Consider the following 27045-nt stretch of genomic DNA (forward strand, 5'->3'; position numbering starts at 1 on the left):
CTTAACCACTGTAACACTAATACTGACAGAGACTTAACCTCTGTAACAATGGAACACTAATACTGACAGAGACTTAACCTCTGTAATACTAATACTGACAGAGACTTAACCTCTGTAACACTAATACTGACAGAGACTTAACCACTGTAACACTAATACTGACAGAGACTTAACCACTGTAACAATGGAACACTAATACTGACAGAGACTTAACCACTGTAACACTAACACTGACAGAGACTTAACCACTGTAACACTAATACTGACAGAGACTTAACCACTGTAACAATGGAACACTAATACTGACAGAGACTTAACCACTGTAACACTAACACTGACAGAGACTTAACCACTGTAACACTAATACTGACAGAGACTTAACCTCTGTAACAATAGAACACTAATACTGACAGAGACTTAAGCATGGTAACAATGGAACACTAATACTGACAGAGACTTAACCACTGTAACACTAATACTGACAGAGACTTAACCACTGTAACACTAATACTGACAGAGACTTAACCACTGTAACAATGGAACACTAATACTGACAGAGACTTAACCACTGTAACACTAATACTGACAGAGACTTAACCACTGTAACACTAATACTGACAGAGACTTAACCTCTGTAACAATGGAACACTAATACTGGCAGAGACTTAACCACTGTAACACTAATACTGACAGAGACTTAACCACTGTAACAATGGAACACTAATACTGACAGAGACTTAACCTCTGTAACACTAATACTGACAGAGACTTAACCACTGTAACACTAATACTGACAGAGACTTAACCTCTGTAACAATGGAACACTAATACTGGCAGAGACTTAACCACTGTAACACTAATACTGACAGAGACTTAACCACTGTAACACTAATACTGACAGAGACTTAACCACTGTCACACTAATACTGACAGAGACTTAACCACTGTAACACTAATACTGACAGAGACTTAACCACTGTAACACTAATACTGACAGAGACTTAACCTCTGTAACAATGGAACACTAATACTGACAGAGACTTAACCACTGTAACACTAATACTGACAGAGACTTAACCTCTGTAACAATGGAACACTAATACTGACAGAGACTTAACCACTGTAACACTAATACTGACAGAGACTTAACCTCTGTAACAATGGAACACTAATACTGACAGAGACTTAACCTCTGTAACACTAATACTGACAGAGACTTAACCTCTGTAACAATGGAACACTAATACTGACAGAGACTTAACCACTGTAACAATGGAACACTAATACTGACAGAGACTTAACCACTGTAACACTAATACTGACAGAGACTTAACCACTGTAACACTAATACTGACAGAGACTTAACCACTGTAACACTAATACTGACAGAGACTTAACCTCTGTAACAATGGAACACTAATACTGACAGAGACTTAACCACTGTAACACTAATACTGACAGAGACTTAACCACTGTAACAATGGAACACTAATACTGACAGAGACTTAACCACTGTAACACTAACACTGACAGAGACCTAACCACTGTAACACTAATACTGACAGAGACTTAACCACTGTAACAATGGAACACTAATACTGACAGAGACTTAACCACTGTAACACTAACACTGACAGAGACTTAACCACTGTAACACTAATACTGACAGAGACTTAACCTCTGTAACAATGGAACACTAATACTGACAGAGACTTAAGCATGGTAACAATGGAACACTAATACTGACAGAGACTTAACCACTGTAACACTAATACTGACAGAGACTTAACCACTGTAACACTAATACTGACAGAGACTTAACCACTGTAACACTAATACTGACAGAGACTTAACCACTGTAACACTAATACTGACAGAGACTTAACCACTGTAACACTAATACTGACAGAGACTTAACCACTGTAACACTAATACTGACAGAGACTTAACCTCTGTAACAATGGAACACTAATACTGGCAGAGACTTAACCACTGTAACACTAATACTGACAGAGACTTAACCACTGTAACAATGGAAAACTAATACTGACAGAGACTTAACCTCTGTAACACTAATACAGACAGAGACTTAACCACTGTAACACTAATACTGACAGAGACTTAACCACTGTCACACTAATACTGACAGAGACTTAACCACTGTAACACTAATACTGACAGAGACTTAACCACTGTAACACTAATACTGACAGAGACTTAACCTCTGTAACAATGGAACACTAATACTGACAGAGACTTAACCACTGTAACACTAATACTGACAGAGACTTAACCTCTGTAACAATGGAACACTAATACTGACAGAGACTTAACCACTGTAACACTAATACTGACAGAGACTTAACCTCTGTAACAATGGAACACTAATACTGACAGAGACTTAACCTCTGTAACACTAATACTGACAGAGACTTAACCTCTGTAACACTAATACTGACAGAGACTTAACCACTGTAACACTAATACTGACAGAGACTTAACCACTGTAACAATGGAACACTAATACTGACAGAGACTTAACCACTGTAACACTAATACTGACAGAGACTTAACCACTGTAACAATGGAACACTAATACTGACAGAGACTTAACCACTGTAACACTAATAATGACAGAGACTTAACCACTGTAACACTAATACTGACAGAGACTTAACCACTGTAACACCAATACTGACAGAGACTTAACCTCTGTAACAATGGAACACTAATACTGACAGAGACTTAAGCACTGTAACAATGGAACACTAATACTGACAGAGACTTAACCACTGTAACACTAACACTGACAGAGACTTAACCACTGTAACACTAATACTGACAGAGACTTAACCACTGTAACAATGGAACACTAATACTGACAGAGACTTAACCACTGTAACACTAACACTGACAGAGACTTAACCACTGTAACACTAATACTGACAGAGACTTAACCTCTGTAACAATGGAAGACTAATACTGACAGAGACTTAAGCATGGTAACAATGGAACACTAATACTGACAGAGACTTAACCACTGTAACACTAATACTGACAGAGACTTAACCACTGTAACACTAATACTGACAGAGACTTAACCACTGTAACACTAATACTGACAGAGACTTAACCACTGTCACACTAATACTGACAGAGACTTAACCACTGTAACACTAATACTGACAGAGACTTAACCACTGTAACACTAATACTGACAGAGACTTAACCACTGTAACACTAATACTGACAGAGACTTAACCTCTGTAACAATGGAACTCTAATACTGACAGAGACTTAACCACTGTAACACTAATACTGACAGAGACTTAACCTCTGTAACAATGGAACACTAATACTGACAGAGACTTAACCACTGTAACACTAATACTGACAGAGACTTAACCTCTGTAACAATGGAACACTAATACTGACAGAGACGTAACCTCTGTAACACTAATACTGACAGAGACTTAACCTCTGTAACACTAATACTGACAGAGACTTAACCACTGTAACACTAATACTGACAGAGACTTAACCACTGTAACAATGGAACACTAATACTGACAGAGACTTAACCACTGTCACACTAATACTGACAGAGACTTAACCACTGTAACACTAATACTGACAGAGACTTAACCACTGTAACACTAATACTGACAGAGACTTAACCTCTGTAACAATGGAACACTAATACTGACAGAGACTTAACCACTGTAACACTAATACTGACAGAGACTTAACCTCTGTAACAATGGAACACTAATACTGACAGAGACTTAACCACTGTAACACTAATACTGACAGAGACTTAACCTCTGTAACAATGGAACACTAATACTGACAGAGACTTAACCACTGTAACACTAATACTGACAGAGACTTAACCACTTTAACACTAATAATGACAGAGACTTAACCACTGTAACACTAATACTGACAGAGACTTAACCTCTGTAACAATGGAACACTAATACTGGCAGAGACTTAACCACTGTAACACTAATACTGACAGAGACTTAACCACTGTAACACCAATACTGACAGAGACTTAACCTCTGTAACAATGGAACACTAATACTGACAGAGACTTAAGCACTGTAACAATGGAACACTAATACTGACAGAGACTTAACCACTGTAACACTAACACTGACAGAGACTTAACCACTGTAACACTAATACTGACAGAGACTTAACCACTGTAACAATGGAACACTAATACTGACAGAGACTTAACCACTGTAACACTAACACTGACAGAGACTTAACCACTGTAACACTAATACTGACAGAGACTTAACCTCTGTAACAATGGAACACTAATACTGACAGAGACTTAAGCATGGTAACAATGGAACACTAATACTGACAGAGACTTAACCACTGTAACACTAATACTGACAGAGACTTAACCACTGTAACACTAATACTGACAGAGACTTAACCACTGTAACAATGGAACACTAATACTGACAGAGACTTAACCACTGTAACACTAATACTGACAGAGACTTAACCACTGTAACACTAATACTGACAGAGACTTAATCTCTGTAACAATGGAACACTAATACTGGCAGAGACTTAACCACTGTAACACTAATACTGACAGAGACTTAACCACTGTAACAATGGAACACTAATACTGACAGAGACTTAACCTCTGTAACACTAATACTGACAGAGACTTAACCACTGTAACACTAATACTGACAGAGACTTAACCACTGTCACACTAATACTGACAGAGACTTAACCACTGTAACACTAATACTGACAGAGACTTAACCTCTGTAACAATGGAACACTAATACTGACAGAGACTTAACCTCTGTAACACTAATACTGACAGAGACTTAACCTCTGTAACACTAATACTGACAGAGACTTAACCACTGTAACACTAATACTGACAGAGACTTAACCACTGTAACAATGGAACACTAATACTGACAGAGACTTAACCACTGTAACACTAACACTGACAGAGACTTAACCACTGTAACACTAATACTGACAGAGACTTAACCACTGTAACAATGGAACACTAATACTGACAGAGACTTAACCACTGTAACACTAATAATGACAGAGACTTAACCACTGTAACACTAATACTGACAGAGACTTAACCACTGTAACACCAATACTGACAGAGACTTAACCTCTGTAACAATGGAACACTAATACTGACAGAGACTTAAGCACTGTAACAATGGAACACTAATACTGACAGAGACTTAACCACTGTAACACTAACACTGACAGAGACTTAACCACTGTAACACTAATACTGACAGAGACTTAACCACTGTAACAATGGAACACTAATACTGACAGAGACTTAACCACTGTAACACTAACACTGACAGAGACTTAACCACTGTAACACTAATACTGACAGAGACTTAACCTCTGTAACAATGGAAGACTAATACTGACAGAGACTTAAGCATGGTAACAATGGAACACTAATACTGACAGAGACTTAACCACTGTAACACTAATACTGACAGAGACTTAACCACTGTAACACTAATACTGACAGAGACTTAACCACTGTAACACTAATACTGACAGAGACTTAACCACTGTAACACTAATACTGACAGAGACTTAACCACTGTCACACTAATACTGACAGAGACTTAACCACTGTAACACTAATACTGACAGAGACTTAACCACTGTAACACTAATACTGACAGAGACTTAACCTCTGTAAAAATGGAACACTAATACTGACAGAGACTTAACCACTGTAACACTAATACTGACAGAGACTTAACCTCTGTAACAATGGAACACTAATACTGACAGAGACTTAACCACTGTAACACTAATACTGACAGAGACTTAACCTCTGTAACAATGGAACACTAATACTGACAGAGACGTAACCTCTGTAACACTAATACTGACAGAGACTTAACCTCTGTAACACTAATACTGACAGAGACTTAACCACTGTAACACTAATACTGACAGAGACTTAACCACTGTAACAATGGAACACTAATACTGACAGAGACTTAACCACTGTAACACTAACATTGACAGAGACTTAACCACTGTAACACTAATACTGACAGAGACTTAACCACTGTAACAATGGAACACTAATACTGACAGAGACTTAACCACTTTAACACTAATAATGACAGAGACTTAACCACTGTAACACTAATACTGACAGAGACTTAACCACTGTAACACCAATACTGACAGAGACTTAACCACTGTAACACCAATACTGACAGAGACTTAACCTCTGTAACAATGGAACACTAATACTGACAGAGACTTAAGCACTGTAACAATGGAACACTAATACTGACAGACTTAACCTCTGTAACACTAATACTGACAGAGACTTAACCACTGTAACACTAATACTGACAGAGACTTAACCACTGTAACAATGGAACACTAATACTGACAGAGACTTAACCACTGTAACACTAACACTGACAGAGACTTAACCACTGTAACAATGGAACACTAATACTGACAGAGACTTAACCACAGTAACACTAATACTGACAGAGACTTAACCACTGTAACACTAATACTGACAGAGACTTAACCTCTGTAACAATGGAACACTAATACTGGCAGAGACTTAACCACTGTAACACTAATACTGACAGAGACTTAACCACTGTAACAATGGCACACTAATACTGACAGAGACTTAACCACTGTAACACCAATACTGACAGAGACTTAACCTCTGTAACAATGGACCACTAATACTGACAGAGACTTAAGCACTGTAACAATGGAACACTAATACTGACAGAGACTTAACCACTGTAACACTAACACTGACAGAGACTTAACCACTGTAACACTAATACTGACAGAGACTTAACCTCTGTAACAATGGAACACTAATACTGGCAGAGACTTAACCACTGTAACACTAATACTGACAGAGACTTAACCACTGTAACAATGGAACACTAATACTGACAGAGACTTTACCTCTGTAACACTAATACTGACAGAGACTTAACCTCTGTAACAATGGAACACTAATACTGGCAGAGACTTAACCACTGTAACACTAATACTGACAGAGACCTAACCACTGTAACACTAATACTGACAGAGACTTAACGACTGTAACAATGGAACACTAATACTGACAGAGACTTAACTACTGTAACACTAATACTGACAGAGACTTAACCACTGTAACAATAATACTGACAGAGACTTAACCACTGTAACACTAATACTGACAGAGAGTTAACCTCTGTGACACTAATACTGACAGAGACTTAACCACTGTAACAATAATACTGACAGAGACTTAACCACTGTAACACTAATACTGACAGAGACTTAACCACTGTAACATTAATACTGACAGAGACTTAACCACTGTAACACTAATACTGACAGAGACTTAACCACTGTAACATTAATACTGACAGAGACTTAACCACTGTAACACTAATACTGACAGAGACTTAACCACTGTAACATTAATACTGACAGAGACTTAACCACTGTAACATTAATACTGACAGAGACTTAACCACTGTAACAATTGAACACTAATACTTTCCTGTAAGACTGAACACCTTACCCTAAAAATAAGATTTGGTGATGAATTCCCCCATTCCAATGCTGTTCCACTTTGGTTATATTCCAAATGGCATCCAATTCTCTATATAGTGCACTACAACCAGAGGGGCCCAGGTCAACAGTCGTGCACTATAAAGGGAATAGGGTGCCATTGGGGATGCAGCCGGTGTCACTGTCTAAAATGTATTAACCTGCTGTTGCACTGATACTGTAAACGAGTGTAAGGAGGATTTATACATCTGGAGGTTCGGGGTGGTCAGCCACTGCTTCAGCCCTCAGAGTCCCAGCACACAGTGAAGTGGTTATGTGCGGCAGTGACCATGTGTGTGTGCTACACGTGTGTTCAGCTAGCAGGACTGTGTGCGTGTTAAACACACGTTCAGGGGAGTTTCCATGGGATCACAACAAGTGTTAAACATGTTCAATGGAACATGTTCTCCGTGAGAAGTTGGCAGAGATGAGGGCAGAGTGAGATCATGCAGTGGCACAGGGTATAAACTGTTCCAGGAAGAGCGAGACTGCGGATCGATGCATGATTAAATCATAATAAGATCCACCTTACTGCACTAGGCACTCACACACGCACGCACGCACGCACACACACACACACACACACATTTGCACACACACACACCAAGGGAAACAAACAGTTCAGGAAACCGCCAAACTGTTTAATAAGTAATTAAGGATATTAAACATGTATTACATAATAAGACATAATAAGACTTGACGGATGTATTTCTTTTCTGAAGTACAGTGAGCCGTCACAGGGTGCTCCATGCTATTGGTTGATGATGGTCAAACCAAACGCTCCTGCACCACCAAGACCAAAGAGCAGTCCAACAAAAAGCCAAGCAGTCAAATCAAATGAATCAAACCCAACCCACACAACAACCCGGGGGAGCGAAGAACAGAGAGGTTCTTCGTGGTGTGGAGAATGTGTGAAGGTTTGGAAGGGGTCGGCATTGGGGTGTTGGGGGGGATGCAATGGTGTGTGTGAGTGTGTTTACTCACCAGCGATGGATATGTACACACAGAGAGAAGAGACAGAAACACAAAGATAAAACTGCATCTTCAGCCAGACAGACCAACAGACTACAAGCGAAATGAGCTGCCATAAAGCTGTCTGAAATTAGCTGCTATAAAGCTGTCTGAAATGACATGTCCAGCTGTTGATTTAGATCTTTGCTTCAACCCATGGGTTGCTCAGAGTGCACACACCTGGTTTATGTCACTCACTGCTCAGAGTGCACACACCTGGTTTATGTCACTCACTGCTCAGAATGCACACACCTGGTTTATGTCACTCACTGCTCAGAGTGCACAAACCTGGTTTATGTCACTCATTGCTCAGAGTGCACACACCTGGTTTATGTCACTCACTGCTCAGAGTGCACACACCTGGTTTATGTCACTCACTGCTCAGAGTGCACAAACCTGGTTTATGTCACTCATTGCTCAGAGTGCACACACCTGGTTTATGTCACTCACTGCTCAGAGTGCACACACCTGGTTTATGTCACTCATTGCTCAGAGTGCACACACCTGGTTGATGTCACTCATTGCTCAGAGTGCACACACCTGGTTTATGTCACTCATTGCTTAGAGTGCACACACCTGGTTTATGTCACTCATTGCTCAGAGTACACACACCTGGTTTATGTCACTCATTGCTCAGAGTGCACACACCTGGTTTATGTCACTCATTGCTCAGAGTGCACACACCTGGTTTATGTCACTCATTGCTCAGAGTACACACACCTGGTTTATGTCACTCATTGCTCAGAGTGCACACACCTGGTTTATGTCACTCATTGCTCAGAGTGCACACACCTGGTTTATGTCACTCATTGCTCAGAGTGCACACACATAGTTTATGTCACTCATTGCTCAGAGTACACACACCTGGTTTATGTCACTCATTGCTCAGAGTGCACACACTTGGCTTATGTCACTCATTGCTCAGAGTACACACACCTGGTTTATGTCACTCATTGCTCAGAGTGCACACACCTGGTTTATGTCACTCATTGCTTAGAGTGCACACACATAGTTTATGTCACTCATTGCTCAGAGTACACACACCTGGTTTATGTCACTCATTGCTCAGAGTGCACACACTTGGCTTATGTCACTCATTGCTCAGAGTACACACACCTGGTTTATGTCACTCATTGCTCAGAGTGCACACACCTGGTTTATGTCACTCATTGCTTAGAGTGCACACACCTGGTTTATGTCACTCATTGCTCAGAAAGTGCAAACACCTGGTTTCCCCAAAAACAGCAGACATTCAGGCTCCTGAGGACCAAATTGAATGTTTTAGTGAGAGGACAATGCACCTGTGTGTGTGTGTGCGTGTGTGCATGTGTGCGTGCGTGTGTGTGATTATAAAGCAGCAGGCTAATCCGTGAGACTGGACTGAACATTAACTACAGCTGAGCATCAATGTATCTGTCTAGATCTCAGGCATTGAAGCAGGACAGGCAGCCGATGGCAGAGTGGAACTACAGCCCAGACAGAGATAATCGCCAATAGAATGACAGAAGAAAGATATCTTTAAGAGAGTATATAGAGAGTGAGGCCAGTTCTGAAAACATTACATCCATTGAATGGCTCACAAAGACTCTCTGTGGTAGATGTCAGCTGGCTAAACACCACGTATTACTACAAATCACCTTCCCTAAGACCTGTTGATTTTTTTACTCAAACAAGCACAATGTCATGTAGAATGTAGAATGACTTTGGGGCTCCGATTCGACTATAGTTCCATTCTTTTTTGTGATGACATCCTATTAGTTAATTTTAGGCATGGGAGATGTCAGGGCAGGGGTGTGGGGTTAGACATTGTACACCCACCATGTTACAGTGCATCCTGCCCGTGAGAGAGATCTGAAAGTGCAACAAATGACTCTCACACTCAGTCTCACACTAGAAACCCAGAGACATTCACACTCACACAGTAGTAGAACATAGAGACACAGGAAGTGACTAATATTATACGACAGAGTTATGTTGGGGGAAAATCTCTGGGAGGAAATATATTTAGAAAATCTAGTTTTTGTGTTTGCAAACACAAAGAGATTTTGTGACGTACCTCTTTCTGAATTCCAATGACATAGAATGTTTTCCCCTCAAACTTCAGTTTGTTGACATCAGCCCTAGAATAGTAAACGATGGCAATTATGAGACTTAAGAATCACACCACCACTGTTCTGGTAGTGAAGAGGTCATAGGTTAGAGGTTATTGGTGAGAGGTGAAGGATTACCATTTGAGCAGGTGGATTCTCTTGTTTCCCTGGAACACCACAAACCCAGTGGCTGTAAATCCCAGGAAGGCTGTGGATCCTGTGAAGTCCTGCAGACACACACAACAAAGCTCTGTGAAGGTAGAAGTTACCCATGTATACCAATCAGGCATGCACAGACAGCTGCCGAGGAGGTGATCTCAATGTTTATCACTGCAGAAGGCTGAAAATGACTCGTCTTGACTACACGTCATTCCAATGCAAGCCTCACTGTCATGTATCGGCTTCCGAAAACAAATCCCTCATTCATGCATGAGTTTTCTGAACTGTTGGTTGCTCATGTCAAGAGCTTTGTGATTTATATCTCTAAATGAAAAGCACTCTACAATTTATATTATTATTATTATTAACCACAGATCTAGGATCAGATAAACTCCCCCCAATCCCATCCTTAACAATTACGGGGATTAAATAATATCTGACTCTGGACCAGAGGTTGGTGGAATCGTCTACCTGCCTCTTACCAGAGGCTGAGAGGCAGCAGAACTTGGAATTCTGGGATACAGGACTGTCAGCAAGTGAAGCGTTGTCGCCATGGCAATGGCTACTCTACAAAAATGGTTCCCATAGACTTCTACAATCCAAATGTATGTAAAACGTACAGATAATTAAAATCCATGGGAAATATGATAAATAATCCTCTTGATAACATATGAACCAAAGCATATTTCATACAGTAGATTCCTGCCAAGAGTATACTACTGTAACTACTGTATCACCACACGCAACCTCCCTATGCAGCACAGTAAACATGTAGTCTGCTCACATCAAACATTCAAACCAAATTGATTTCAATTTCTCTGCCAATCGTTGTTGATTTCACACTCCATCCTTTTTCTTTCTGATTGGATGGTTTGTCTATCTTTTGAACTCTATCTCCTTCTGCTTGGACAGTGTGTTTCTTAATGAGTGGAACATGACAGCTGTGATGGAAACTGTTCCTCTGCTCCCCTCTCTTCCTCTCTGGCTGCAGTAAATGGATGGTGATACACTGACTCAGGCTTAAGCCACAGCTGCAGTTCATTCCTGAATTAAAAGGTTTTATGACAGAGGCAGAACAGATAAGCGAATCCTCAAACAAAATAAATTAAATATCTCCTTTAATCAGCTTAGAGTGCTTTGATACCCTGGCTGTCAGAGTTTCCCATTCACACAGTGAGTCACTATGGCTGCGTTTACACAGGCAGCACAATTCTGATATTTTTTCCACTAATTGGTCTTTTGACCAATCACATCAGATCTTTTCATATCAGATTATTTTGGGGAGACGGATTTGATTGATCAAAAGACCAATTTGTGAAAAACAGATCAGAATTTGTCTGCCTGTGTAAACTCAGCCAGAGAGGATGAGAGGGAAGCAGAGGAACACAATCTCGATCACAGCCGTCATGTTACACTCATTAAGAAACACACTGTCCAATCAGAAGGAGACTGAGTTCAACAGATAGACAAAACATCCAATCTGAAAGAAAAAGGAAGGCGTGTGAAATCAACAACGATTGGCAGAGAAATTTAAATCAAATTGGTTTGAATGTTTGATGTGAGCGGACTACATGTCAATGTGGACTGACAACTCAATACAAGCTGTTTAATCAATCGTACAATCATTGATTCTAAGTCACAGTTGCTACACTGGAAGAAAGGACATGGAAAATAAAGGTGAGAGTTCGAGGGAGAAGTGGTGTGCGGTACTTTGCAGGGGTGAGGGTCCACTCCGTATGTCTCCAGGTTGTGTGCCCTCTGGAGGAGATGAAGCTCGGCCACAGCAGAACACTGCCCCCTGTGGGACAGGAGAACAGTTAGTAGCAAACCTGCAGGCTGGTTGTACACCATGGGTGTAACAGACATGGGGCACAGTTATTACCCCAATAGAAACCACTTTGTGTTTGAGGTGAGTGCTCCATAAACACAAATCATGTCTGTCAGTGCTAAAGTAATGTCTGAGAAATATAACTATAATGTAGAAGGATATTCTAATGCTAGCTTTACATTTCTCTTGTTGTCGTTAGCTCAGTGTTAGCCCATCTCTAGATTACCAGAGATGTTGCTCAGCAGCTTGTATTTGGAGTAATGAGTCTTTGCTTATGTTCATTAGTTGAAGTGGTGCTTGGCAAAGCACCTAGGTGACGCATGCTGCTTCTCTGCTGTTGGCTCTAAATCAACCTGCCTGAGTCTCAGTTTATATTATAACGTCTGTAAACACAACCCTCTGGTCCCAGCCAGCCCTCTGGTCCCAGCCAGCCCTCTGGTCCCAGCCAGCCCTCTGGTCCCAGCCAGCCCTCTGGTCCCAGCCAACCCTCTGGTCCCAGCCAACCCTCTGGTCCCAGCCAACCCTCTGGTCCCAGCCAGCCCTGTGGTCCCAGCCAACCCTCTGGTCCCAGCCAGCCCTCTGGTCCCAGCCAGCCCTCTGGTCCCAGCCAACCCTCTGGTCCCAGCCAGCCCTCTGGTCCCAGCAAACCTCTGGTCCCAGCCAACCCTCTGGTCCCAGCCAGCCCTCTGGTCCCAGCCAGCCCTCTGGTCCCAGCCAACCCTCTGGTCCCAGCCACCCTCTGGTCCCAGCCAACCCTCTGGTCCCAGCCAGCCCTCTGGTCCCAGCCAGCCCTCTGGTCCCAGCCAGCCCTCTGGTCCCAGCCAGCCCTCTGGTCCCAGCCAACCCTCTGGTCCCAGCCAACCCTCTGGTCCCAGCCAGCCCTCTGGTCCCAGCCAACCCTCTGGTCCCAGCCAGCCCTCTGGTCCCAGCCAGCCCTCTGGTCCCAGCCAACCCTCTGGTCCCAGCCAGCCCTCTGGTCCCAGCCAACCCTCTGGTCCCAGCCAACCCTCTGGTCCCAGCCAGCCCTCTGGTCCCAGCCAGTCTGGTCCCAGCCAACCCTCTGGTCCCAGCCAACCCTCTGGTCCCAGCCAGCCCTCTGGTCCCAGCCAGCCCTCTGGTCCCAGCCAGCCACATTACATCATCTGGGACAGGGACATGGGATCAGCAGTGGCTTTATGTATGTGTATGTGTGAGTGTATGTATCTGCATGTGTCTGTATATGTCTGCATGTGTCTGTATGTGTGTCTGTATGTGTTTCTGTACATGTGTCTGTATGTGTCTGCATGTGTCTGTATGTGTCTCCATGTGTCTGTATGTGTCTCCATGTGTCTGCATGTGTGTCTGTATGTGTGTCTGTGTGTGTTTGCGTGTGTCTGTATATGTCTGTATGTGGTTCTGTACATGTGTCTGTATGTGTGTCTGTATGTGTTTCTGTACATGTGTCTGTATGTGTCTGTATGTGTTTCTGTACATGTGTCTGTATGTGTCTGTATGTGTGTCTGTGTGTGTGTCTGTATGTGTGTCTGTGTGTGTCTGTGTGTGTCTGCATGTGTGTCTGTAGGTGTGTCTGTGTGTGTCTGTATGTGTGTCTGTCTGTGTGTGTGTGTCTGTGTGTGTCTGCATGTATCTGTATGTGTGTCTGCATGTGTCTGTATGTGTGTCTGTGTGTGTATCTGCGTGTGTCTGTGTGTGTATCTGCATGTGTCTGTCTGTGTGTGTCTGCGTGTGTCGTGTGTCTGCGTGTGTCTGCGTGTGTCTGTATGTGTCTGTATGTGTGTGTGTCTGTGTGTGTCTGCATGTGTCTGTATGTGTCTGCGTGTGTCTGTGTGTGTCTGTGTGTGTCTGTGTGTGTCTGTATGTGTCTGCATGTGTCTGTATGTGTCTGTGTGTGTCTGTGTGTGTCTGTATGTGTCTGCATGTGTCTGTATGTGTCTGCGTGTGTCTGCGTGTGTCTGCGTGTGTCTGCATGTGTCTGCATGTGTCTGCGTGTGTCTGTATGTGTCTGTATGTGTCTGTATGTGTTTTACAGTTTCGCTTCAGTGGTGTTTGCACTATTTATGATGTGCTGGCAAAGAATGATAAAATGCAGGTGTAGCGGAAAAATTCAGAAGGTTGTAAAACCATCTGGGACCCTATTTCTGTTTAATAGCAGCTGAGAAGAAGAAGAGAGGAAGTCAGTAAAATCTGAGTAAAATTCTGCTGATGTCATGATGCCAACTTAGTGTTTACAGTGGATGCTGTTGAATTCAGGTGTCAAGGTGTTTCAGTGTTGTAGTTGTTAGACACTGTATTTGTTAGACTACAAATCCCACAATACCTCAGCTCGTTCTTGTGAATATCGATGATCTTCCTCTCCAGTTTAAGCGACTGCTTGGGGAACAGTTTGAAGTCTTGGATGTAGTCTGGCGGGTGTTCGTCTTGGTCATAGTCCCCTAGTTCAGCTGGGAAGGGTTATGAAATGGTTAGCAGAGGGTTATGAAACGGTTAGCAGTGGTTATGAAATGGTTAGCAGAGGGTTATGAAACGGTTAGCAGTGGTTATGAAATGGTTAGCAGAGGGTTATGAAACGGTTATCAGAGGGTTATGAAATGGTTAGCAGAGGGTTATGAAGTGCTTAGCAGTGGTTATGAAACGGTTATCAGAGGGTTATGAAACCGTTCGCAGAGTGTTATAAAACGGTTAGCTGTGCAATGTACCTGTAGCTTTATTACAGGTTTATCCTGCAGCTAACACACATCACTTTACTAACAGCCTAACAAAGTATACATGGGGACTCGTTCTCATTAAACAGCAGTACTGATAACGACCAGCAGGAGGCCCTGTGCTTTAACTACGTCAGTTAGGCTGTGTCCCAAATGGCACCCTATACCCTACACAGTGCACTACTTTTAACTGGCTGGGCTCCCTAGAGAGGAGAATATGATGAAGTGAGCTGAGGTAGCTATGGATGAGTCCCAAATGGTACCCTGTTCCCTATTTAGTGCACTACTTTTCGCCAGGGCGTCATTTGGGACGCATACATACCTACCTCAGCTCACTTCATCATATTCTCCTCTCTAGGGAGCCCAGCCAGTCAAAAGAGTAGGGGCTAAGATATACTGTATGTTGTAACAGACATGGGGATTAGTTAGTGATATGACATAGTTCAATCCTTTTGGAACCCACATCAAACACTACCAGCCTGAGCCTCTCACTGTGCTGTTAATTGGCACCGTGGAGTTGTTCAGGGATGGTTGGCTGTGTGTCAGCTTAAGTGTTGAGGTCTATTACTCTGGGCTGCTGTCATGTTGTATTTACTCTGGGCTGCTGTCAGGTTGTATTTACTCTGGGCTGCTGTCATGTTGTATTTACTCTGGGCTGCTGTCATGTTGTATTTACTCTGGGCTGCTGTCATGTTGTATTTACTCTGGGCTGCTGTCATGTTGTATTTACTCTGGGCTGCTGTCAGGTTGTATTTACTCTGGGCTGCTGTCAGGTTGTATTTACTCTGGGCTGCTGTCATGTTGTATTACTCTGGGCTGCTGTCATGTTGTATTTACTCTGGGCTGCTGTCATGTTGTATTTACTCTGGGCTGCTGTCATGTTGTATTACTCTGGGCTGCTGTCATGTTGTATTTACTCTGGGCTGCTGTCATGTTGTATTTACTCTGGGCTGCTGTCATGTTGTATTTACTCTGGGCTGCTGTCATGTTGTATTACTCTGGGCTGCTGTCATGTTGTATTACTCTGGGCTGCTGTCAGGTTGTATTTACTCTGGGCTGCTGTCAGGTTGTATTTACTCTGGGCTGCTGTCAGGTTGTATTTACTCTGGGCTGCTGTCAGGTTGTATTTACTCTGGGCTGCTGTCAGGTTGTATTTACTCTGGGCTGCTGTCAGGTTGCATTACTCAGGTTGCATTTCTTCTCTCAAGTTGTATTGCTCTGCTGCCGGAAGCGTTTGAGTAGGGATGAGAGATCTCAGCTTGGAGAGTAAGGGCAGGGGTTCAGATCGTTCGAGAAGGTACTCGTACTAATGAGCCAGGTATCACAGCGGATCTATTGTTCATTCCTGTGCATGTAAATGAGAGTTTTGATGTCACAGCGGGGCTCACCCTGTACAATACAGGCCCCCAGGTAGGCTGCGTCAGCGAAGGGGCACAAGAGACGCCCGTGGTAGACGTCCCTCTTCAGCTGCAGATAGAGTAGATACCTGCACAGAGACGCATACAGGAGTCAACCACAGATACCGTGCTTATAGACACATGGTTACTCAAGATACACTGTAGCCTGCCTTGCTGAATACATAAAGTGCCTTCGGAAAGTGTTCAGACCCCATACCTTTATCCATATTTAGTTACATTACAGCCTTATTCTAAAATTAATTAAAGTACTTTTTTCCCCCTCATCAATCTACACACATTATATACCCCAATCTGATTTTTTTTGCACATTTATAATAAATTATAAATAAAATAAAGAAGTATTTACATAAGTATTCAGACCCTTTACTACGAGACTCAAAATTGAGCTCAGGTGCATCCTGCTTCCATTGATCATCCTGGAGATGTTTCTACAACTTGATTGGAGTCTACCTGTGGTAAATTCAATTGAATGGATGATTTGGAAAGGCACATACCTGTCTATATAAGGTCCCACAGTTAACAGTACATGTCAGAGCAAAAACCAAGCCATGAGACAGGATTGTGTCGAGGCACAGATCTGAGGAAGGGTACCAAAAAATGTCTGCAGCATTGAAGGTCCCCAAGAACACAGTGGCATCCATCATTCTTAAATGGAAGAAGTTTGGAACCACCAAGACTCTTTCTGTATCTGGCCGCCCAGCAAAACTGACTCAGGTCCTTATGGTAGAGTGGCCAGACAGAAGCCACTCCTCAGTAAAAGGCACATGACAGCCCGCTTGGAGTTTGCCAAAAGGCACCTAAAGGACTCTCAGACCAGGAGCGGAACACTGTATGCTAGAAAACACCCGGTTTGTTATTATTGATTCAAACTGATAAACAAAATTCTCTGGTCTGTTGAAACGAAGATTGAACTCTTTGGCCTGAATGCCAAAAGTCACATCTGGAGGAAAATTGGCACCAACCCTGCAGTGAAGCATGGTGGTGGTAGCATCATGCTGTGGGGATGTTTTTCAGCAGCAGGGACTGGGAGACAAGTCATGGAAAGATGAACGGAGCAAAGTACAGAGATCCTTGATGAAAACCTGCTCCATAGCGCTCAGGACCTCAGACTGGGGCAAAGGTTCACCTTCCAACAGGACAATGATGCTAAGCACACAGCCAAGACAATGCAGGAGTGGCTTCGTGACACATCTCTGAATCTCCTTGAGTGGCCCAACCATAGCCCAGACATGAACCCAATCAAACATCTCTGGAGAGACCTGAAAATAGCTGTGCAGCGAAGCTCCCCATCCAACCTGACAGAGTTTGAGAGGATCTGCAGAGAAGAATGGGAGAAACTCCCTAAATACAGGTGTACCAAGCTTGTAGTGTCATGCCCAAGAAGAATTGAGGCTGTAATCACTGCCAAAATTGCTTCAACAGTACAGAGTAAAAGGTCTGAATACTTATGTAAATGTGATATTTCAGTTTTTTATTTTAATAGATTTGCTCAAATTTCTAAACACCCATTTTATTCTTTGTCATTATGGGGTATTGTGTGTAGATTGATGAGGGAAAAAACTATGCAATCCATTTTAGAATAAGGCTGTAAAGTAACAAAATGTGGAAAAAGTCAAGGGGTACTGTCAAATGTACTGTCAAACTAATGATCAAACTTCATCATCATAATTGTCACATTTTACATGACATGAATGGTCTTCAACACAAGTATAATTTATAAACAACATTGTGTGGTGGTAGAACCATGTCATGACCCATAAAGACAGTATCCACATCCACTAAAAGCATTTTTAAAACCAATGTGCCATTGCCATTAATTATACCACTCCCGAGATCAGTTGCTATGGGAATCACCCCTACAAGAGATCGGTTACCATGGCGACCTCTACCACAGTTACAATGGACACAGCTTCAACAGTTATTACTTGTGCAAATGTGTCCCCTGTTACTGGAGAGAAGACGAAAAACCATAGACATCTGTACCATAGAAACCACCACGGAGTGTCATTGTCCAGAAAACTTCCAGAGGCAACTGACAACCTACATAATCACGTCAGAAACAAACACGCGGGCACGCACACAAAGAACACTGATTCAACTTGTACTAATACACACACACAGACGGCACACACTCACCCACAGATGCAGAAAAACATGAACAACTCAATGGAACTAAAAAGCCGACTGCGTCTGAATGGGTTTATTTATAGAGGCTGTCTGGTATAACTAGAGCTACCGACAGATCAATAACATCTACCCATATTCACAAGGAAATATTCCTCTTTCCAATAATAGACTATCACTATATCCTCAGCTCTCTCTAAAACAAACTTTAAAATCTGTGTGGACATTGTCTTTAACATAACATCCATTCAAATGTAGTATGTCTGGAACACACTCCATATCTCCTCTTCTCACAAGACTCTGTTACTCTTTTCTCTGTGATGTAACTATCTCTAACTATTGTCCTCTGGCTCTCTTTCTATGACTTGTCGTGTGGTTGAATGTGTGAAGTCAACCATGCACTCAGATTACTATGGGGACAGCACATTGATCCACAACAACAACACAGCCACTGTTGCAACCAGAAACACTACACAGACTAGTAGAGCGAATACAGTCCAATATAGAATATTCTATGAAATGCATGTGCAGTACTGCATTTTTTTTGTACTGTATTTCATTACTGTATTTCATTACTGTATTACATTACTGTATTTCATTACTGTATTACATTACTGTATTTCATTACTGTATTTCATATGTAATAGTCTGGAATGTATTTACTGCACTGATACTCAGTCAGACACATTTCCAAGCGGCTCTGAGACCATGCAGACCATAGAATGGTGAATTCTAGGGTGATGTAGACCTCCATAGCACCCTGTGATGCATACTACATCATGTTAGACACCGAGAGAGTTTAGACTCAGAGGCCTCTGTGTATGCTCCAGTGACCAGCGCCATGCGTCACTAATGGCCCTGCTCTAATGCTGCTGTTTGGGGTTGGAGAGCCCTACTTCTGCCCCTAGAGGTCCCCTCTCCACCCCCCCCAACCCCTAGACTCTCAAACTCTTGTTCCACGGCACTTTACGTCTGGAGCTAATGGTGCTCTTACCTCCATGTCAAATAGCACTTTACACAACAGCCAGAGATGAAAAACACTAAGAAGGAGCATCTGAAGGGAGGGATATAGAGATGCTTCACATCTCAGATGGAGAGCATGAGGCATGCTGGGACAACAGGTTCATAATGATCACAGTAATCACTGAAAATGCGCGAGAGTGTGTAATCACAAAGCCCCACTCTCTCTCTCTCTCTCTCTCTCTCTCTCACTCTCACCTTCTCTCTCTCTCTCTCACTCTCACCTCTCACCTCACAATCTCAACAGATCACAAAAACACTGAGCAGTTCCTAAGACTTCTCTGTGCTGTCTGCAATACACAACTGCTGAGGGTCATGTCTCGAGCGAAAACATCTTTTCAGGTGTTTGTTGAAAGCAAAGATGGGTAGAAAGCATTTTTAACATGTTACAATTCAATTTGTATTACAATAAAATGTGTTAGTGTATAATATTTGTATTTCCAATACGTTTTTAACATGTACATTTCCGGCAGGGCTGGGAGACAGCAGCAGTTATCCCAGCATCGCCTGCCAAATTGTCCATGAAATAGAACCAGAAAAGGCCATCATCAAATACCCTCCTGTCTGCTCGCTTAGACAGCCTCAGATAATGTTAGGAACCAGTCATACTGTAGGGAATGAATGACAAGTGTTCTCTAGCCAATCAGCATCAAGGTCACACTACCTGGTGAGCTCCTCTTTGATCTTCATTGGCTCATGAGGGTAGAATTTGACCCGGAAGCACATTGTGTAGGGCTGCTGAGCTGTTAAAAACAAACACAAAAAAAGAACGTGAGAAAAGAGATGAAAGAGGGAAGAAGAGAGGAGAGACAAGAGGGAGAGAGAGAAAATAGAGAGAGAAAGAGAGAGAAGATAGACAGAGAAAGAGAGAGAAGATAGACAGAGAAAGAGAGAGAAGATAGACAGAGAAAGAGAGAGAAGATAGACAGAGAAAGAGAGAGAAAATAGACAGAGAAAGAGAGAGAAGATAGACAGAGAAAGAGAGAGAAGATAGACAGAGAAAGAGAGAGAAGATAGACAGAGAAAGAGAGAGAAGATAGACAGAGAAAGAGAGAGAAGATAGACAGAGAAAGAGAGAGAAGATAGACAGAGAAAGAGAGAGAAGATAGACAGAGAAAGAGAGAGAAAATAGAGAGAGAAAGAGAGAGAAGATAGACAGAGAAAGAGAGAGAAGATAGAGAGAGAAAGAGAGAGAAGATAGACTGAGAAAGAGAGAGAAGATAGACAGAGAAAGAGAGAGAAGATAGACAGAGAAAGAGAGAGAAGATAGAGAGAGAAAGAGAGAGAAAATAGAGAGAGAGAGAGAGAAAGAGAGAAAATAGAGAGAGAAAGAGAGAGAAGATAGACAGAGAAAGAGAGAGAAGATAGACAGAGAAAGAGAGAGAAGATAGACAGAGAAAGAGAGAGAAGATAGAGAGAGAAAGAGAGAGAAAATAGAGAGAGAGAGAGAGAAAGAGAGAAAATAGAGAGAGAAAGAGAGAGAAGATAGACAGAGAAAGAGAGAGAAGATAGAGAGAGAAAGAGAGAGAAAATAGAGAGAGAGAGAGAGAAAGAGAGAAAATAGAGAGAGAAAGAGAGAGAAGATAGACAGAGTGAGACTATTTTTGACCATTCATTTGTTAATGATCATGACTGTAATTATTCATACTCACAGAGGAGGTATTTAACTGCTAGCGATGAGCAGGACTCTTTCATGGGCACTCACACACACACACACTCTCACACACTAATGAGTAAAAGATGAACCAGTGTGCTTTTCTAACTATATTTTCTCATGGGCTCCTGAGTTCTTCTGCAAACAGATAGAATGCGAGTTGGATAAATGTAGATAAACTTCAATTTGTTCGCAAGGCTCTTATATAGGATACTAACCTCAACATCAAAACCTTCAATCCAAATCAAAACTCCAGACCTAAAACCTTGATTTCGCACAAAATTTCCTGACTGGACTATTACTACCAAAGACTATCGTGACAAAACTTCTAACAAACCAACACCTGCAGAAGAAACACAGAGGAACCTGGAAATACCATCCAACACAAATCAAATCCAATCTTATTTGTCACATCCACATGGTTAGCAGATGTTAATGCGAGTGTAGCGAAATGCTTGTGCTTCTAGTTCCGACAATGCAGTAATAACCAACGAGTAATCTAACCTAACAATTCCACAACTACAACCTTATACACACAAGTGTAATGGGATAAAGAATATGTACATAAAGATATATGAATGAGTGATGGTACAGAACAGCATAGGCAAGATGCAGTAGATGGTATAGAGTACAGTATATACATATGAGATGAGTAATGTAGGGTATATAGTCTGATGGCCTTGAGATAGAAGCTGTTTTTCAGTCTTTCGGTCCCAGCTTTGATGCACCTGTACTGACCTCGCCTTCTGGGTGATAGCGGGGTGAAGAGGCAGTGGCTCGGGTGGTTGTTGTCCTTGATGATCTTTATGGCCTTCCTGTGACATCGGGTGGTGTAGGTGTCCTGGAGGGCAGGTAGTTTGCCCCCGGTGATGCGTTGTGCAGACCTCACTACCCTCTGGAGAGCCTTACGGTTGTGGGCGGAGCAGTTGCCGTACCAGGCGGTGATACAGCCCGACAGGATGCTCTAGATTCGTTCATCTGTAGAAGTTTGTGAATGCTTTTGGTGACAAGCCGAATTTCTTCAGCCTCCTGAGGTTGAAGAGGTGCTGCTGCGCCTTCTTCACAACGCTGTCTGTGTGGGTGGACCAATTCAGTTTGTCCGTGATGTGTACGCCGAGGAACTTAAAACTTACTACCCTCTCCACTACTGTCCCGTCAATGTGGATAGGGGGGTGCTCCCTCTGCTGTTTCCTGAAGTCCACAATCATCTCCTTTGTTTTGTTGACGTTGAGTGTGAGGTTATTTTCCTGACACCACACTCCGAGGGCCCTCACTCCCTCCCTGTAGGCCGTCTCGTCGTGCATGGCCACGCCTCCAACTCAATGAGTGAGTAATGTTCAGTCTATACATACTTCTGAAGGCAAAAAGTAAAACACAATAATCTCTAATTGTGTAATATAAAGCTTAATAAATAAGGCTACTAAGCTACCAAGCTGCTAGGACAGAACTGACCTGGCTGCAACTTCAATTAGCACTGAAGTGAGAAGTGAGAGGTGTGAAAATTCTTGAGTTTAACAATGGCAGGAGAGTTTCACAGCTCCCCCCACCCAAATGCAGAGGCCTTTCAAGCCCCCATGGCTTATCCCTGGGCAGAGTTCATTACAATACAGTACCCCATGGATATTCAAAATAACACTGAATGGAATAAATACAAAATAAAGCTCCTCAATGACAATCCAGAGACACTATTTGCTGACTGCTACAAAGAGGAGAATGTAAGCAACTTAATGTTCCACACAGACCTGGCATGGCACAGTGCTATAAGAGCACACGACCCTTATGTCAAGAGAGAGCGTATTGTCCCAGGGTGGAAACTCAGAATACTAGACATTGAGGAAATTGAAACAACCTCTGTCAACGTGTACAAGTCTGGGACAGTAATGGTGCAGGACTTCCTCAAGCAGTTCCAGCAGGACATACAGGATCAAAGAGAGCACAGCAGGTAAAATCTCTCTCTCTGTGACGACTCCCCCATCCAGAGTGAGTCTGATCACACCTCTTCAAACTGTTCTGCAGATGAGGACAGTCACCCCCCCCAGCATTGAACACACCCAGGTCTCACAACTACACTGCTCCTCCATCATTGAGAGGGATACATTCACAGAGCTGGAGGGAGACATGGTGGAGCTCAGAGAGAGTCCACACAATCCAGAACAAATTCACAAAACAGACCAGCACAACAAAACCCCACAACAAGAGCCGGAGGGCAGAAGGTGGAGATGGACGGCTGTCTGAGAGAGCTGTCTGCTCTACGGACTGAGGTGAGAGAACTTAAAGGGGCACACATGGCACTGAATGAAGAGGTGACAAAGCTGAGGTGTGACAGAGAGCAGGACACTCTCCCAGACAAGCCAGCAGAACAGCCCACCTCAGACCCGGACCACAACCTCAACACCACAATGGGACAGACAACACAGGACCCACCAAGCCAACAGACCCCACACCGTCCTAACAGACCCCACCCCTTCCCAACAGACACCACCCCTTCCCAACAGACCCCACCCCGTCGTAACAGACCCCACCCCGTCCTAACCGACCCCACCCCTTCCTAACAGACCCCACCCCTTCCCAACAGACCCCACCCCTTCCCAACAGACCCCACCCCGTCGTAACAGACCCCAACCCGTCCTAACAGCCCTCATGTCAGCTCCCCTGATAGCTCTTTTGACGACCCCCACACATCCGAGGAAAACTTTTTCCCAAACACAAAGTGGCTAAACTCTGGTGCCCAAACACTAGGCATGTCCTGTGTTTGGGCATGCCCTGCATGTTGTTGTCAGAGGACAGACTAGGGTCCCCCAGCTTCATCATCATTCACACGGACACAAATGACCCGAAGGCCCAGCAGGAAAGGGTAGCCACAGCACTCAAGGGAGTGAATGAAAAAGCATCTTCCACTTCCTCCAACTCACAAGTGGTTATCTCCACCCTGCTACCATGAAAATACTTTCACCCTGCCGCCATACAGCAGGTGAATGCAAGCATTTTGTGAGACTGTGCCTCAAAACCTAATGTCAACCTGGTCAACCACTCCATCCTGGACTTGAACATCCTTTCCAACCAGGTCCACCTCTACAAGGCAGCAATCCCAACTTTTACCAAGACCCTGAAGGACGTCACCCTCAACCATAGCCCCAGCACCTCACACAGGAGCAACAGAGCAACAGACACCCCGCCCAGACCAGCGAGACACCCTCCAAGACCTGTAAGACCCCCTCCTGAAGGACCCTGGCCCCTGCGGCAAGGACCTCAACATGACAGCAGGACATATGCCCAGGCCGTGAGCAGAGCAACAGGCCCAACCCCCACTATTAAACCCGCCCAAGCCCCATCCTGCCACCTAAGAGGTGTGTATCAGATGCTCAACATGCTCTGCTCACACCTACTGTGATGGTCTGGGCCTAAACCACACAAAAACAACACTAGACACTATGGAAGACAAAGCTCCTCCTGGAATATACAAGGTCTGAGGTCTTCTGCCTTTGGCCTAATGAGCAGGAACCCAGACTTCATCAAAGAAATTGGAAATACAGACATTTTCATCCTACATTTGGTATAGAGCAGACCTAACCCACTCTATTAAATTAATCAAAACAGGAACATGTTACATTTGGCTAGAAATGAACAAGGAAATGATCTCAACAGAAAAAAAAATCCTCATGTGTGCTACCTATATCCCCCAGTAGAATCCTCATACTTTAACGATGACAGCTTCTCCATTCTAGAGGGGGAGAGCAACAATTTCCCAGGGACATGTACTAGTCTGTGGCGACCTAAATGCCAGAATTGGACAAGAACCTGACACCCTCAGCACACAGGGGGCCAAACACCTACCTGGAGGTGACAACATTCCCTCCCCCATACGCCCCTCTGACACAACTACGACAACATAAAAAATAGAAATGGGTCACATTCACAACTCCTGCAGCTCTGTCGGACGCTGAGTATGTCCATAGTCAATGGTAGGCTTCAAGGGGACTCCTACGGTAGGTACACCTATAGTTCATCTCTTGGCAGTAGTACTGTAGACTACTTTATCACTGACCTCAACCCAGAGTCTCTTAGAGTGTTCACAGTCAGTCCACTGACACACCTGTCAGATCACAGCAAAATCACAGTCTACTTGAACAGAGCTATGATCAATCATGAGGCATCAAAGCCAAAGGAACTGAATAATATTAAGAAATGCTATAGATGGAAGGAAAGTAGTGAGGAAATCTAGGCAACAACAAATTCAATTCAATTCAATTGAAATAAACGCCCTTTTCCTTCGGAACTTGTTTCTCCTGCGCCTGACTCCACACCCACGTCTCCTTGGGGAGATCTGACACCAATAACTACCGTGGCATATGCGTCAACAGCAACCTTGGGGAAATCCTCTGCATTATCATTAACAGCAGACTCATACATTTCCTCAGCAAAAACAATGTACTGAGCAAAAGTCAAATGGGCTTTTTACCAAATTATCTTACGACACACCACGTATTCACCCTGCACACCCAGTTGACAAACAAACCAAAACAAAGGCAAAGTTTTCTTGTGCTTTGTTGATTTCAAAAAAGCTCTCTACTTAATTTGGAATGAGGGTCTGCTATACAAATGGATGGAAAGTGATGTTGGGGGTAAAACATATGATATTATAAAATCCATGTACACAAACACCAAGTGTGTGTTTAAGAGGCAAAAAACACAAACATTTATTTTCATAGGGCCGGGGGGTGAGACAGGGATGCAGCTTAAGCCCCACACTCTTCAACATACATATCAACGAATTGGCGAGGGCACTAGAACAGTCTGCAGTACCCGGCCTCACCCTTTTAGAATCTGAAGTCAAAATGTCTACTGTTTGCTGATGATCTGGTGCTTCAGTACTCAACCAATGAGGGCCTACAGCAGCAGCTAGATCTTCTACACAGATTCTGTCAGACCTGGGTCCTGACAGTTAAATCTCAGTAAGACAAAAATAGTGGTGTTCCATTAAAGGTCCAGTTGCCAGGACCACGAAAACAAATTCCATCTAGACATCATTGACCTAGAGCACACTAAAACTATACATACTTCGGCCTAAACATCAGCGCCACAGGTAACTTCCAGATGTGAACGATCTGAGAGACAAGGCAAGAAGGGCATTCTATGCCATCAAAAGGAACATCAAATTCGACATACCAATTAGGATCTGGCAAAAAATACTTGAATCAGTTATAGAACCCATTGCCCTTTCTGGTTGTGAGGTCTGGGGTCTGCTCACCAACCAAGAATTCACAAAATGGAACAAACACCAAATTGAGACTGCATGCAGAATTCTGCTAAAATATCCTCTGTGTACAATGTAAAACACCAAATCATGCATACAGAGCAGAATTAGGCCGATACCCGCTAATGATCAAAATTCAGAAAAGAGACG

The 27045-nt window shown here is 43.1% G+C and overlaps 1 protein-coding gene across 1 annotated transcript in view; it reads right to left on the reverse strand.

The window, feature by feature from the left end:
* LOC112249402 (FERM domain-containing protein 3) overlaps nucleotides 1-27045 on the reverse strand; it is a 65264-nt gene that overhangs the window by 22069 nt on the left and 16150 nt on the right. Inside the window, exons 3-8 of the mRNA XM_042321259.1 lie at nucleotides 20652-20730; nucleotides 16814-16911; nucleotides 15041-15164; nucleotides 12606-12693; nucleotides 10875-10963; nucleotides 10703-10766 (exon numbers count right to left, since the gene is read on the reverse strand). Coding sequence (XP_042177193.1) covers nucleotides 10703-10766; nucleotides 10875-10963; nucleotides 12606-12693; nucleotides 15041-15164; nucleotides 16814-16911; nucleotides 20652-20730 — 542 coding nt within the window. The remainder of the gene's footprint in view (nucleotides 1-10702; nucleotides 10767-10874; nucleotides 10964-12605; nucleotides 12694-15040; nucleotides 15165-16813; nucleotides 16912-20651; nucleotides 20731-27045) is intronic.

Source organism: Oncorhynchus tshawytscha, linkage group LG04 (assembly GCF_018296145.1).
Source record: "Oncorhynchus tshawytscha isolate Ot180627B linkage group LG04, Otsh_v2.0, whole genome shotgun sequence".
Classification (NCBI taxonomy): Eukaryota; Metazoa; Chordata; class Actinopteri; order Salmoniformes; family Salmonidae; genus Oncorhynchus; species Oncorhynchus tshawytscha.